Here is a 13,940-nt window from a genome sequence, read left to right as displayed (position 1 = left end):
CTGCTGTTGACTCTTGTGACAGCAATACCTTAGCATTGTAGAGCCTCCGTGGCTAACGGAGAGTGAGCAGGATTCTCTTGTGCATCAGACACTAAACTCCAATCAGTTATACAGGGAGCAAGCCCATGGAGGGCTATGGAGACAATGGGGCAAGCAGGTGTGCCTGAGCGCCCAATACGGCCTGCTGAACCTTTATTCCGGGAGACGAAGAGTGAGAAGGAAAGAGCTCTGCTTGATTCCCAGATCCCAGGTTTAGTTTGCAGGATTTGCAGTTGAGAAGAAAAAAATCTTTTTATTTGTACATTGAGCACATGTGAACATGACGCGCCTCAGTATCATTTTACGGCTGCGTCTCAGAGCAGAACTCTACTTTGGCCCTCATTCAGGAAAGCATCCCTATAAAGGAAAGCAGGAAAGCATGTGCTTAAAGTCTCGCTGAAGACAATGCGACTAGAGAATATGCTTCAAGTGTTTTCCTGAAGACGGTTCGTTAGCATCAAGAGAAAATCAGGGGTATGAAAAAAACATTGCTCATCTCACCATTTTAGAGCCTGTTGTAATTTTTTCTGCATTCCAAGCTTTTCATTTAAAATTCTTCTCCCTTTCCCCAGCCAATGCAAAGTAAGCAAATGTACTGCTGTTCTGATAGTTCAAACTTAGAGTCATTGAGTTTAAGGCCAGAAAGGACCACCAGATCACCTGGCTGACCTCCTCTACATCACAGGTCACCAACACTGCCCAGCACCTAAACCTAAACCAGCAACTGAAATTAGACCAAAATATTACATCCCACAGGAGATTAGACTATTACGTGCCACAGGCAGAGAATAGGAGGGAGAGAGCTGCACCAATGGCCGAGGCCCCTGTAACGGCAGGGAAATGTCTCAAGAAAGACAATAGCAAGCAACATAAAAGGTTCAAATTCACTTTTCCTCCACCTTATTCACCTCACTCAGGTGTGAACTTCAAAGCTGTGTGTTATGAAGTGCTTTCCATTCAAAAGACATTGCAGTATGAAGCCTGGGCAATTTCCTTCCCCCCATTCTTTATTTGAAAACAACAAGATAATTAAATGCAAAAAACTACGAATCAATGTCTAAAATGAGGATGAAAATGCAAAAATTAAAGTTCTGACAACAAAAATAATTTGCCCACATTATGCATCCTGTACATTTTATAATATTCATTTTGTGATATAAATAATAATATACTAAGCTAGGTAATTTACCAGAATAAACAGGCATAGAAAATACTATATGTCTGCAACATGACTGCATTAATATTATTGGAACCTTATATATTGCATTTTCTGACATCTTGTGTTTTTTGCTCTGCAGCCATAATTTTGCATTAATGTAGGGATTTTTACATTTCACATACGTCTTTCTGTATAGACTGGATTATCCTATGCTGAACCCACCATTGCACGCATTGGCCTTTTTAGCCAATTTTTACATCACCTATGACCTGTTAACTAAAATCTGACTGGAGGGTCTCAAACTGAGATCTGTGGACCACCCTGGATTGGAGAGTCCTTTGTGAAGAATGAAGAGTGAATCCAGCAGTCAGAGTTAGGAAGTTCAGAAGGGAGATGGGTCTCTCACAACACCTCTCTCTTAGGGGCCTGCAGAATGAATTGTAGGAGACACCTTTGGGGACACCGCTTCCTCCCACAAGCAGCAGAATTCGCTCTTCCCAGAGCTTTAGTAACTCCCATGGAGCTTCACTGTCTGACTTAGAACTTTGGAATATTTACATTTAAAGTTACATCTAACTAGCTGGGGAGCGGGGAGGACAGAGGTGAAGAATGCAAGAGAGGAGGAAAGAAGAGGGGAAAAGGAGGAAAGGAGGAGAGGAACAACGGATCTAGATGCATAAGAAAAGATAAAACTGTACTAAGAGGTTCCAGGTTCCATGACCATCTCCCAATACACCTATTTGTCCCCAGTTCACGCTCCTGCTCCTGGTGTGGACACTCAACCACTAACCCCAACTCAGAACTGCTCTGAGCAGATGCATAGGCAGCGTCTTCCCATCCACCGCCCTTTCAGTCGCAGTGACGGATTCCTGGCTGGGGCCTTGGAACAGGAAGTGACTTTGGAGGTGTGTATGAAAACAGGAAGTGACTTTAGGAAGCTGGGAGCCGTTTGTTTGCATCCCTCTGTGTGTGTTTGGTGTCGAGCACTCTAGCCTTGAACAGGAAGTTAGTCATGAAGGAATGCACAGACCACTGACACTTATGGCTACCAGGGGGATGGAAAGAAATGGCTATTGAATGCTGGCCATGCTTTTATAGGGCCACACATCAGAAAGAGGGAGAGATGTCCCTTCCAGAGAGGAAATGCACTGCGAGAGCCAATGGAATTTCTTGGACTCCCAGGGGCACCTCCTGCACAAACACGTTTTCATTCACAAAGCGGCAATGGACTCAGGCCAGGATTTCTACACAACCTTTGTTCACTGGCTCTTCCCGCAGCCCACACAAGCAAGTGAAATGAACCACTGAAGGCAGGCATTTTCCTGGGATGTTTAGAAGCTTCCCCATCAGCCCTGGTCCCCATTCCCGCTTTCTGGGGGGCTTGGTGACTGGTCAGCAGTATTTGGCTGATTCCCCCCAAATTAACTGATTTGTTCCTGCTTTTATATCGGCATTCTGCTTCTAAGAAGCAATGTCCATGTGTGGGATTGAAGGGAGGGGAGTTCAAGGCACAGAGTGAGGTGGGAGAGGGGCCTATCTCTGGGGCTCAGTCCAAGGTAGGATTGAAGCCAGGGGAAACCATTCTCTCTCCAGCTTGGTTTGGCAGAGACAAGCTGGAACTGCATGTCAGGCAGCCAGGAACTACCCCAGCCATTTGACAATACTGCCTCCACCTCTCTGTGTCTCAGCTCCTTCTCTCGTGGTCATTGGAAGGGCTGGTACTTTTATCTCCCACCTTAGTTCTTGACAGACAGATGGGCACGGCTTCTCATTATTCTGTAATCACTAGATAACCTGACATTAGAGAGCGCCCATGCCAATAAGGTGTGCGGCTATTCGTGCCTGAGAGGTTCCACACGACGAGCCCGGGCAGTGGGGATACAGAGAAACAACCTCACCTTATTTCTTCCTTCTACTGACTCTGTCCAGGTGTCGATGCTCTCGATGGGGTTCACAGCATCCTGCTGGGACACGTCCTTCCAGTCCTTGCACTCGGGCATCCGGTCCCGCTGATGGCGCCTTGCCGCCCGATGCTTGCTACTGCTCACCCGGCAGCCATGCGAGAGAAGAGGGGACGGGGAGAGAGGGTGCTCGCTGAGAATGAGGCCAAACGGTGGCACTCCTCTCTGCAGGGCGGGGACCGAGAGCTGGCATGCTCCTTCTGTTGGAACCAACAGGATTTCCCGGGACGAGGAAAGCTCTCCCAGCAGCAACACTTCACACGTCCATGGAGGTCCACAACACTTCCATGAGCTAGGTAAGCTGATGGTTCCTCCTTACATGGAGAAACTGAGGCAGAGAGCGAGAGGATGTGACTCTTAGGCTCCTGGCTCCCAGGCCACTGCCTTCACCACAAAATCATCCTTCCCCCCCAGTGATGGATGAGCGGGTGTAACAAGGCGGCTTGCTCTTGAGCTGGGACACTTGGGGCTCAGCCAGACCTGATTATAGGAGGAGTCTCACCTGAGTCAGCAAATTCCCTACAAAAAACAGCGGGCGGGTGCAGTAAGGGTGGGGATGCTCAGGAAGGAGAGGCCTGAGAACATATAGCAGCTGAGAACTGGAAGCAGCAGCAAGGAACAAGCCTGGGTCTTGCAGAGACTTTAAACTGTGCCTGGCTCTGGGAAAGAGGGCTGGGGACCCCCAACAAAGGACGAGAGACACTGAATTGGGGTTGGGGCATGGAGGGTCAGTGTATACTGAAAGTGACTAAGTGGGACCCCAGGATATGTTTTAATTTCTTGAGTTTGGTTAAGGAGACAATGGGTCGGAGCACTACAGAGCGACCTCTAGCCGCGAGGGACGCTCGGGTGGCAGCCAACCCTGCAGCGCTGGGAACGAAGGCCAGTCATCTGTGCCATGCTCAGTTTCTGGCTCTGTTCCGGTTTGGTTTGCTCTGTAGCGAGGCCTAGATCCATAGTGTTTCTTCTGAGCCTGATGCACAGCACCGAGGGTGTAAAAGTCACCACATGGCTTGTATAATGTTAGCAGATGTTTCAGCCCTGCAAGGAGTGCACCTTGGTTAACCCAGGGGAAATGTCTCAAACACAGTTGCTGTAGGCAGCTAAAAGAAACAGGACTGAGAGATTCACCTTGGCACCAGAGCCTCCCAGGTTATTACCACTGATGCCAGGGGTACAGGGAAGGGAAGGGAGCATTCGGTTTTTGATCTCCAGGAGTGCAGAACCCAGTCCTCACAGGGAACCTGAATACAAACTGCAGCCAGGCCTGACTAGCTGTGTGTTTCAGAAATGCATATGCACTAGGGCATGCGGTGAGGAGGGGGTGCCCTGGTGGGTCAGGAAGTGGAGTCGAGCCAAGTGTGTGTGTGTGTGTGGGGCGATGGAGGATCCAGGCCCATCCATGGGGTAAGGCACAGGGATGTCTGCTCACTGCATGCAGGAGAGGGCTCTGCTCTGAATGAGCAGATGAACCAGAATGAATGTTTGGGGTGACAGGGAATGAGGAGCAGGGAGTATCCGCTGTCTGTGCAGGGGACAAGGCTCTGCAGCGAGTGCTCCCCAGTTGTGTCTGCTGGCCACGCAGGGCAGAGTGCTCAGCAGTGTGAGTGCCCCAAGGAATCAGGGACAGGGGGCGTCTGCTGGTAGCACAGGGCAGAGTGCCCTGCAGTGTGAGTTCCCCAGGGGGCAACATCAGGAATCTGTGTAAACAACAGGAAGTCAGGAAGAAGCCTCCTGCATCCTCTGGAGCTGCACTAAGCAGAAACATTGCGGCCTTGGGAGACAGTGCTCGTAATTCATCAGCCCCTCTGCTTCCTGACAGGGCCACCGAGTGCTCACATGCTATTGGAAATACACAGTTACAGCAGAACCTTTGTGGCCTAGGTGTCTCTGTCGGCACCCCATTTCCTCCACGCTCAGTGACTCCGCCTCGCTCACGTTCTGCTCTCTGTTGGCCTCTTTCTCCGTGTGTCTCGCTAGATGCATCTCCACTACGTCTATTCCCCTCAAATGTTCTCCTAGAGCAGTTCCACTGTGCAAGCAACAGCAGGCGCACTGAGGTCAGAAAGGCAGCTGGGGCCCCTACTTAACTGCTGCTTAACCACCATGTCATCCGCTCTGAGCAGGGTTAGATATCACCGGGGTAAACATACCTGGGCCCTGTCCTCACTAGTGCACCCACCGCTGCTCTCACTAGGACACCTGCCACAGTGCGAGCTCTATTGGGAAACTTTGCAGAAGAAAATCTGCTGTAGACAGGCCCGCTCACTGATTCTTGCCCTTTACAACCCATCCCACTGGAGGTCCTGTGCTCTTGAGACCTTCCTTCAGCCAAGCAAGGCTGAGATTCTCTTCAGAGCCTCACATGGCTCCTACTTGGGCCAGTGGGTCAATGCCACAGTGCAGGCATTCTTACACCATGCAGCCTGAGCACACGTCTTCTGCAGGGTTCCCAGCTCCTACCGCTCCGGTTGCAGTCCATACATGGCAGGCTGCTTCTGGAGGAGCACATTTCTTGCATGTAGTGACCCACTGTGCTGTATGACTCTGCGCTACAAAGTCCCATCCAGGTGCAGGCCATTCACATCCAACAGCCACAGTTGATCTGTTCAGTTCAGTACAGTTTTCTAACCAGCTTCCTGTGGCCTTCTCTTCCCAGCTTTCCAGGCAGTGGTGAGCTCTGCTGGGGAGAGCTGGCAGGTGGATAAGGGAGACAGAACCTCAGAGACATCTCTTCCTGTGCCAGCTGAGAAAACTCTCTGCACTGAAACACTGGAAAGCCACAGAGATTTGGCATTCTCTCCAGAAATCAGTAGTCCTTTGTCTGTAAAATGCCATCTTCCAGTGCACATCCAGGGAATGGAGTCTGCGCTCCTCGTTAGCAGTGTGTGGCTTCAGAAAAAAGACAGGCGGGTATTATTGTCTAGTTTAGGTGAAAGGCCGAGATTACTTTGAGGGTGAATTTTGTGTGTAGTCTCAACGAAACCTTAACCTTATAGATAATTGTGTAATGTGGATCAGCCATAAGGTAGATCTTGCCTGCATCGTCACTGTGCTTAACAGCTGGAGGAGATTGAGGTCATCCTGGTATCAGCACCTTCAGCAGCAAACTTCCTTCATGTAAAGAGAGATCACTTACCACCTTGTACAGGAACTGAAGTTCTTTGAGATGCATGGTCTCTATCTGTATTTTACTGTGGGGTACGTATGCACTGTACAGCAGAGATTGAAAGATTTTGGCTGGCAGTGTCCCTTGGTCCGTGTCTGTGTTTTCATCTGCCTGTGCTTCGGACAGAGGATGTATGGGGCAGTGTGGACCAGCCGCTTCTCCAGTTCCTTCTCTACTGCGAATCATTACTAAAGGATCCGAAGCAGGGGGGAAGGAGGGCAAGTAGCAGAATACAGAAGAGAACCACACTTCTAGCAGAATTGTAACTATTATACAAGGTCAGTAACCTCTCTTTCTTCTTCGAGAGCCGGGCCCTATGTGTACTGCACTGTGGGTGACTAACAATCAGTACTTACTGAGGAGGAGGGCGCAAGGACCTACGCGGTATGGATGACTGAAGAACCATTGATCCAAAGGGTGCATCAGCTGCAGAGACTCACGCTGGGGCCTAATGTCTTGTGAAGCTTTGGCTAGAGCTCCATGTTGCCGCTTGTCAGATGTCAACAAGCGGCACGTTCATGAAGCAAGGCTACAGGAGCTGCCGTGGCTCTGCTAGAGTGGGCCCTCATACCTTGTGGGGGAGGGGTATCAGCTGACTGATAGAGCAGGATACAGTTCGAAATTAGGGTTGCCAGATATCTGGTTTGACTGGAATGCCTGGTTTCGACTGGAACACCCTGGAGCTCCGGTCAGCACTGCTGACCAGGCCGTTAAAAGTCCAGCCAGTGGTGCAGCAGGGCTAAGGCAGGCTCCCTGCCTATCCTGGGTCCGCGCGGCTCCCGGAAGCTGCCAGCATTTCCCTCCAGTTCCTAGGCAAGGGCGCAGCCACAGGGGCTCCGCATGCTGCCCCTGCCCTGAGCGCTGGCTCCTTAGCTCACATTGGTCGGGAACTGTAGCAAAGGGGAGCTGCGGGGGTGGCGCCTGCAGACAGGGGCAGCATGCAGAGCTGCCTGGTCGCGCCTCCACCTAGGAGCTAGAGGTAAGCGCCGCACGGAACCCACACCCTGAACCCCCACCTGCACTCCAACCCTCTGCCCCAGCTCTGAGCCTCCTCCCAAACCCAAACTCCCTCCCAGAGCCCAACTGCACCCCAACCCCTTGCCCCAGCCCTGAGCCCCCTACTGCACACCAAACCCCTCATCCCCAGCCCCACCCAGGAGCCCGCACCCCCAGCCCAGAGCCCATTCTCCCTCCCGCACACTATCCCCCTGCTGCAGCCTGGAGCCCCCCCACACCCCAAACTCCTCATTTTTGGCCCCACCCCAGGGCCCACACCCCCAGCCAGAGCCCTCATCCCCTCCTGCACCCCAACCCCCTGCCCAGCCTGGTGAAAATGAGCGACTGTGAAGGAGAGTGAGCAACGGACAGAAAGGTGATGGAGTGAGAAGGGGGCAGGGCCTTGGAGAAGGGGATGTGGCTTCTGGAAGGGGCGAGGCAAGGGTGTTCGGTTTTCTGCAATCAGAAAGTTGGCAACCCTACATCCACTTGGACAATCTCTGAGAAGAGATTACTTGTCTCTTCACTCATTCTGCTAATGAAATGATCAGGCTATGCAACATCCTAAACTTTCCTGACTTTGTCCTTTGTGAGTAAAATGCCACCACCCAGTGCACATCCAGGGAATGGAGTCTGCGCTCCTTGTTAGCAATGTGTGGCTTCAGAAAAAAAGACAGGTGGGTATATTGTCTGGTTTAGGTGAAAGGCCGAGATTACTTTGGGGGTTAATTTTGCGTGTAGTCTCAACAAAACCTTAGCCTGATAGATAATTGTGTAATGTGGATCAGCCATAAGGCTCCTAATTCTCCAACCCTTCTAGCCAAAGTGATGGCCACTAGAAAGAGGACCATTGATCATTAGCAACCATGGTTCAAATGGTGATTTAGTTACCACCAAGAGGACCAAGTGAAAATCCCGTGTGGGAGCAGGTTTAGTTACTAGAGGGAAGGTTCTAACTAAACCCTTTAGAAAACGTTCAGTCACCGGATGGGTGAAAATTGAGTGGGTGTCAACTGGGGAATGGCAGGTGCTAGCTGCTGCCAAGCACACTTGCAGGAAACTAAGGGACAGACCTGAGAACTTCAGGGTGAGCAGATAGTCTAGAACAGTCTAGAACAGTCTAGAATGTCTGGTTCTTCTGGGTACAGCAGGTGCTGTTGAACCCAAACAGAAAAATCTCTTCCACTCAGCTAAGTCGCATTTTCTGGTGGATTCCTTCCTACTATACTTAAGGATGTACTTGAACTACTACAGAACATGTCTGCTCTAGATTCAACACCCATCCAAATACCAAGCCTTGAAGAGGAGGGACTCTGGATTGGGATGTCTGAACTCATGCTAGTCCTGCATCAAGAGGTCTGGGAAAGACTGCATACTGATGGGTGGATGGATGACTGCTGGAGAAGTTTGGGGGAACTAAAACTTTCTGGGCCATCTGGGTGTGATCAGTGATCACTGCCCCATCCTGCTGAATTTTTCTGAAGACTCAAGGCCAAGAAGAATGGATGGAAAGGTGTTCCCAATGAGACCTTCCCATGAGATTAGAAGGGCATCTGCTTTGGAGTCCTGACTTGGAGCAATATATCGTGCATTTCATGTTATCTCATGATGCAAACAGATCCCAAGATGGGAAGCCCCATCTGAATATAGTCTTTACCACTGAGTTGTATAGCTCCCATTCATGGTCAATCGAGACGTGGCTGCTGAGGCTGTCTGCTAATGTACTGTGTATTCCCAGAAGGTGTATTACTAATAGAGTGATCTGGTGATGAATACACTACTTCCACAGGTTGACTGCCTCTATCTACAGAGGGAAAGATCTCACTTCCCTTTGCTTGTTGATGCAGAACACTGTTGTCATGTTGTCTAGCACCACCTGAAGATGTTGGGATTGTATGAGCGATAAGAATTGTTTGCAGGCCTCTCGGCCAGCTCTCAATTCCAGGAGGCTTCCATTCAACTTGGCCTCTCGAGCAGTCCATGTTCCTTTTGCTGCATTTGTCCAGATGGGTGTCCCACCCCAGGAGAGCAGCGCCTGCAATCAACCTCTTCAGGGGTGGGAAATTTCAATCTGCAGATAAAGACACTGACTTGCCGGAGGTTGAAGATGAGTCTCCATCCTGCCTTTTTCTTGGGGATGAGGAAACATTTGGAATAAAATCCTTTCTCCTGATGTTGAGATGGTAGTGGCTCTATGGCTCCCTTCTGGAGTAGAGAGTCTATGTCCTGAATAAGTATCTTGTGGGAGTGGTCCCTGAAAAAGAATTCCATTCAGTTTTTCTCCCAGGTGGCGGGAGATTCTGGCCACGCCCAGTTATTTCCACTGGGTGGCTTATACACAGGACCCAGTTTCTTATTTCTTGCAAGGGGAAACCTTCCCTTTGCAGGCTTTCTTAAGTCCCTTCTGCTAGGGGATCAAAATGAAAGTTAAATGTCTCAGCGCGCCCAAGAATAACTGCTTCCCAGAGCCAAGACAAAGGAGGAAAGGCCAACAACAGTACCTTCTTATTTTGGGGCCATCTGTGTAGCAGTTTTTGCGGAGCCCTTTTGGCTGGGCTGCTGAATTGAGCTAGCCCCTGCAGGCCTAACCCGGGAGTTCACTTCACTCTCTATTAGGGTTGGGGTGGAGATCTCCTGGATGGGAGGGGTCTCCCTGGGGCTTCAGGAATCAGTCAAGCTGTTTCCTGCTCAGGATGATCCTCACAGCTGACTGCAGTGTCCTCCTTTTTAAAGGCCTCCTCCCTACTAAAATGATTGACATGGCTAGAGAGGAGGAGTGAGCCCTACACACAGGGCCTCTCTGGTGCCTTCCTCATCATTATGGGATCTATACACCTTGTCACAGTCCCTGAAAAGAGATGAGGAAGGTTTTTTTTCGGGGGGTGGGAGGGGACTCAATGGTGTAGCCAAAATGGATGATGTAGAGAACCATTTGTCTGCTATCATTCACCAAGTCAGGGAAAATTGGGCTAGGTGGCCACCAAATTTGATGTCTGGGTCGGTAGGAGATGAGTTGGTTTGCAGCTCTCAAGGTCTCATCAAAAGTATCCCTTAGTGGGAGGTTGTGGTTGGAAGGAGGAACATTGTGTTTGGTTCTCTGCATCCTTCGCTGCTTCTGTGGTGGTTCATATCTGCGTTGGTAGTAGAAGGCTTGTGGCAGTGATTTAGGCTTGTAAGGCTGTCTATCATACTTGCTTTTCAGTGCTGACCTATGTATATAACTGGGGAAAGAAGAGTTGCCCTTGAGTCTTTCAAGACTCATTAGTCTTTTCGGTAAATAAGTTATACCCATAACAGGGTGAATCCTCCACAGTGGATTGAACTTCCCTGGGGAAACCTGAGGAGAACAGTCAGGATTTGTGACACATAATGATAGCAGTCGCCATTGACCTTGAGGCTGTGACAGCTAAGTCAATAGCAGCCTGCTGAGATGTTCTAGCCACCAATTTACCCTCCTCAATAAGGGCCTGAAATTGTGCCCTATTCTCTTGAGGAAGCTTGTCTCTGAATTCAGAAATCTTTGAAGCGTTAGAAAAGTCATACTGTCCTGTGACAACAAGGCCTGGTTTGGAACTGCAGGCTGGTGGATGCAAACTCCTTCCCTCTGAGGCAGTCCAAACGTCTGGCCTCTTTCCCTGAGGGATGCTGTTTCCTGCTCTTTTCAGTGACAGCCCGAACCACCAAAAGAGTTTGGGGCAGGATGAGTGAACTAAAACTCTGCTCCCTTGGCTGTACTTCTTGTCTGCCCTCTTAGGAGGAGTGCACGTACTGCTGCTGGAATATGCCACATGACTTTGGCAGACACTAGGATGGCTTCATTAACAAGGAGCACTACTTTGTTAGGTCCCACGGTCCGTAAATACATCTGCAGCCTCTGAGGTAGCCTCTGGATTTCCTCCAGAGGAATCTGGAGAGAGTCCATAACTCTCCTCAACAGATCTTGATACTGTGGTCATCTGGTAGACATGATGGGGCCATGGCAACTGCCTCATCAGGAGATGATGATGGTACTCCTATTGGGCCCAGCAGTACTGCTGGATCCAGCTCTTCCTCCTCCTCTCCATGGGTTACTGAGGGAGCTCTGGTTGATCTCTGGAGGGGAAGGGATGGTGTGATTCACGGGGAGACCACACAGATTCAGAATATTGCATTTATGAGTCTCATGGTCCCCAGTACAGCCAGTGAGAGGGATCCAACATAGGTTGAGGAGGTCCCCAAGGCATAGGGTATCATGATCAGGGTGTGGGGGCACCCTATCTTATAAGGTCGTGGCAGGGCCCAGAAGATTCTGGATCCTCTATCTGGGCTCACTTCTCTCACTGGAGGTGATGTCAGTTCTTCCCCCATGTCAGAGTCCCCCGAAGAGGAAAATGTGGGCTTCTCCAATGGTGGTGCTATAGGTACCATTGATATGGAAATACCTCGACTGTTAGAAGGAATCAGGGATTGACCTGTCTTGTAGAGTTCGTGGAGAGATGGTGTCAGAATCTCCCTTGTAAGGACTGGGTCTGATAGGAGGGAAGATTCTGGATCTGGAAGGGTTATGATATCATGCGAAGCAGTGCACCTATCACCAGTCATCGGGGTGTGAAGAGTCTTCTCTCTGTGCATCTTTAGAGCTGGCATAGAACAGCCCTTGGAAGCCAGCATTTCCTTACATGAGCGTGTCCATATCGTCGGTGCATGGGGTTTGTGATGCTGCCAGACCAGATGCCAGGTCATGCCAAGGGCCAGGGCCTCAGTGAACACTGATAAATGCACAGCTGGAAACCAGTCTGGTTTATCTGTGGGTTAGTATAGTTAAAATGGATATTAGCCGAATAAGAATGTGTTTAGACTTTATGGAATGATACTGCTTATAATCTCTGTATCCCTTGGGAAAGTTATATTGCAGGTTTACAGTGTAATCCTCTGTAATTGTGTAACTCACCGAACAAAAAAAAGAAGCATTAATTAAGGCAGTGGTTCCCAAATTTGTTCCGCCGCTTGTGCAGGGAAAGCCCCTGGCGGGCCGGGCCAGTTTGTTCACCTGCCGTGTCCGCAGGTTCAGGCGATCGCGGCTCCCAGTGGCTGCAGTTCGCTGCTCCAGGCCACTGGGAGCTGCTGGAAGGGGCACGAGCCAAGGGACATACTGCGGGCACTGGGAGCCACGATCGGCCGAACTTGCGGACGAGGCAGGTAAACAAACTGGCCCAGCCCGCCAGGGGCTTTCCCTGCACAAGTGGTGGAACAAGTTTGGGAACCACTGAATCAAGGTAAAGTGCTTGTTTTGCACACAAGATGGCCCATTGACGGCAAATGAGGCATTGTGTAACAAAGGACAGAGACCTTGTTGATTGCGTTCCTAACTCTCTTCAGGAAGGGGAAACATGAACTCATCCCATCAGCTTGGAATCTGGGGAATAAAAAGTCCCTGACAAGGAGAAACTTGGTTTCTTTATGCTGTCTAGACTCTGAGGGTCAAAGATTCCTAAACATAAGCAAGAGATTCCCATACTGCTTGGCATGGGACAGCCCTAAAGGATGCATAGAGCTGCTTATTATAGATGCTTATATTACTTTCATAAATTGAAGACTGTAACTCATTTGTGTGTGTGTGTTTTTCCTGTTTTAACCTTTTAAATAATTCTCTTATTTCATAGATTCATAGAATCTTATTTCTTTTCTTACTTAATAAATGTTTAGTTAGTTTATTACAGGATTGGCTACCGGTGTTGTCTTTGGTTTGAGATCCGAGTACAAATGACCTGGGGTAAGTGACTGGTACTTTGGAACTGGGAGTACCTGAATATTGGTGTGATTTTTGGTGTAAAGTGATCACTTATCACATAGTCCAGCTTGCCTGGCTGGCAAAATAGCCTGGAATGGCCAAAGGGACTGGCTGTGACTCCTGGGTAAGACTGTCACAATGCTTTAGGAGTTCACACTTGATACTGGGTTGGTGAAACCTAATGATAGAACGCACAGCTACTTAAAGATTTCTGCCCTGCTTTTTGACAGTTTGCCCTGAGGCTGGCACACATTCTCGCCAGCCACTCCACACAGCATGACAGGTTCTTAGTGTTTGACCTCGGCAGGTACTGCTGATTGTCCCGGTCTTGGCTCATGTCTCTCCTTGCTTGGCACCAGTGGTCCCACTCCTGTCAATGGCGGTGGTGTGGAGGGAACTCTTATTCTTCATATCATGACTCCTATAGGCCCTTGAGCCTCCTGGAGCTGGGCATGAAGAATCATCCAACTTATAAGGCATTGGCGATACAGGGGTGGGGGATTTCTCTGTAGGCTTTTGAGAGGGCTCCCTGTCCTGGTGGTGAGCCTAAGAAGAGGAGCCTTTGGCTCTGTCTTTGCTCACCTCTCCCTCAGAAGCGGTACTGCCAGGTGGAGTGCTCCTCAACACCGCTGCCCGCTCTACAGGTGGCTCTGCTTGGCCTGGCTCAGACTGGCATCTCCTAGCACACTCCATGAGATGTTTCCTAAATCTGAACTCCGGCACTTGCCGGGGTTGGCTGGGAAAGGAGCAGCAGATACGGCACTTAGCTTCTCTGAGGCAGCGTAGACACCTCTGACATTGGTTGTCGCTGACTGGGCAGGACTGGGGGTAGAACATATAGTTCTT

General features: G+C 49.9%; 1 protein-coding gene across 1 annotated transcript in view; it reads right to left on the bottom strand.

Annotated features, from left to right (window-relative positions):
- FLT4 (fms related receptor tyrosine kinase 4) overlaps positions 1 to 13,940 on the bottom strand; it is a 99,457-nt gene that overhangs the window by 21,478 nt on the left and 64,039 nt on the right. Inside the window, exon 11 of the mRNA XM_077824050.1 lies at positions 3,097 to 3,238. Within this exon, the coding sequence (XP_077680176.1) occupies positions 3,097 to 3,238 (142 nt within the window). The remainder of the gene's footprint in view (positions 1 to 3,096; positions 3,239 to 13,940) is intronic.

This window comes from Eretmochelys imbricata, chromosome 8 (genome assembly GCF_965152235.1).
Source record: "Eretmochelys imbricata isolate rEreImb1 chromosome 8, rEreImb1.hap1, whole genome shotgun sequence".
NCBI classification, from domain to species: Eukaryota; Metazoa; Chordata; order Testudines; family Cheloniidae; genus Eretmochelys; species Eretmochelys imbricata.
This window is presented reverse-complemented; position numbering and strand designations above follow the sequence as displayed.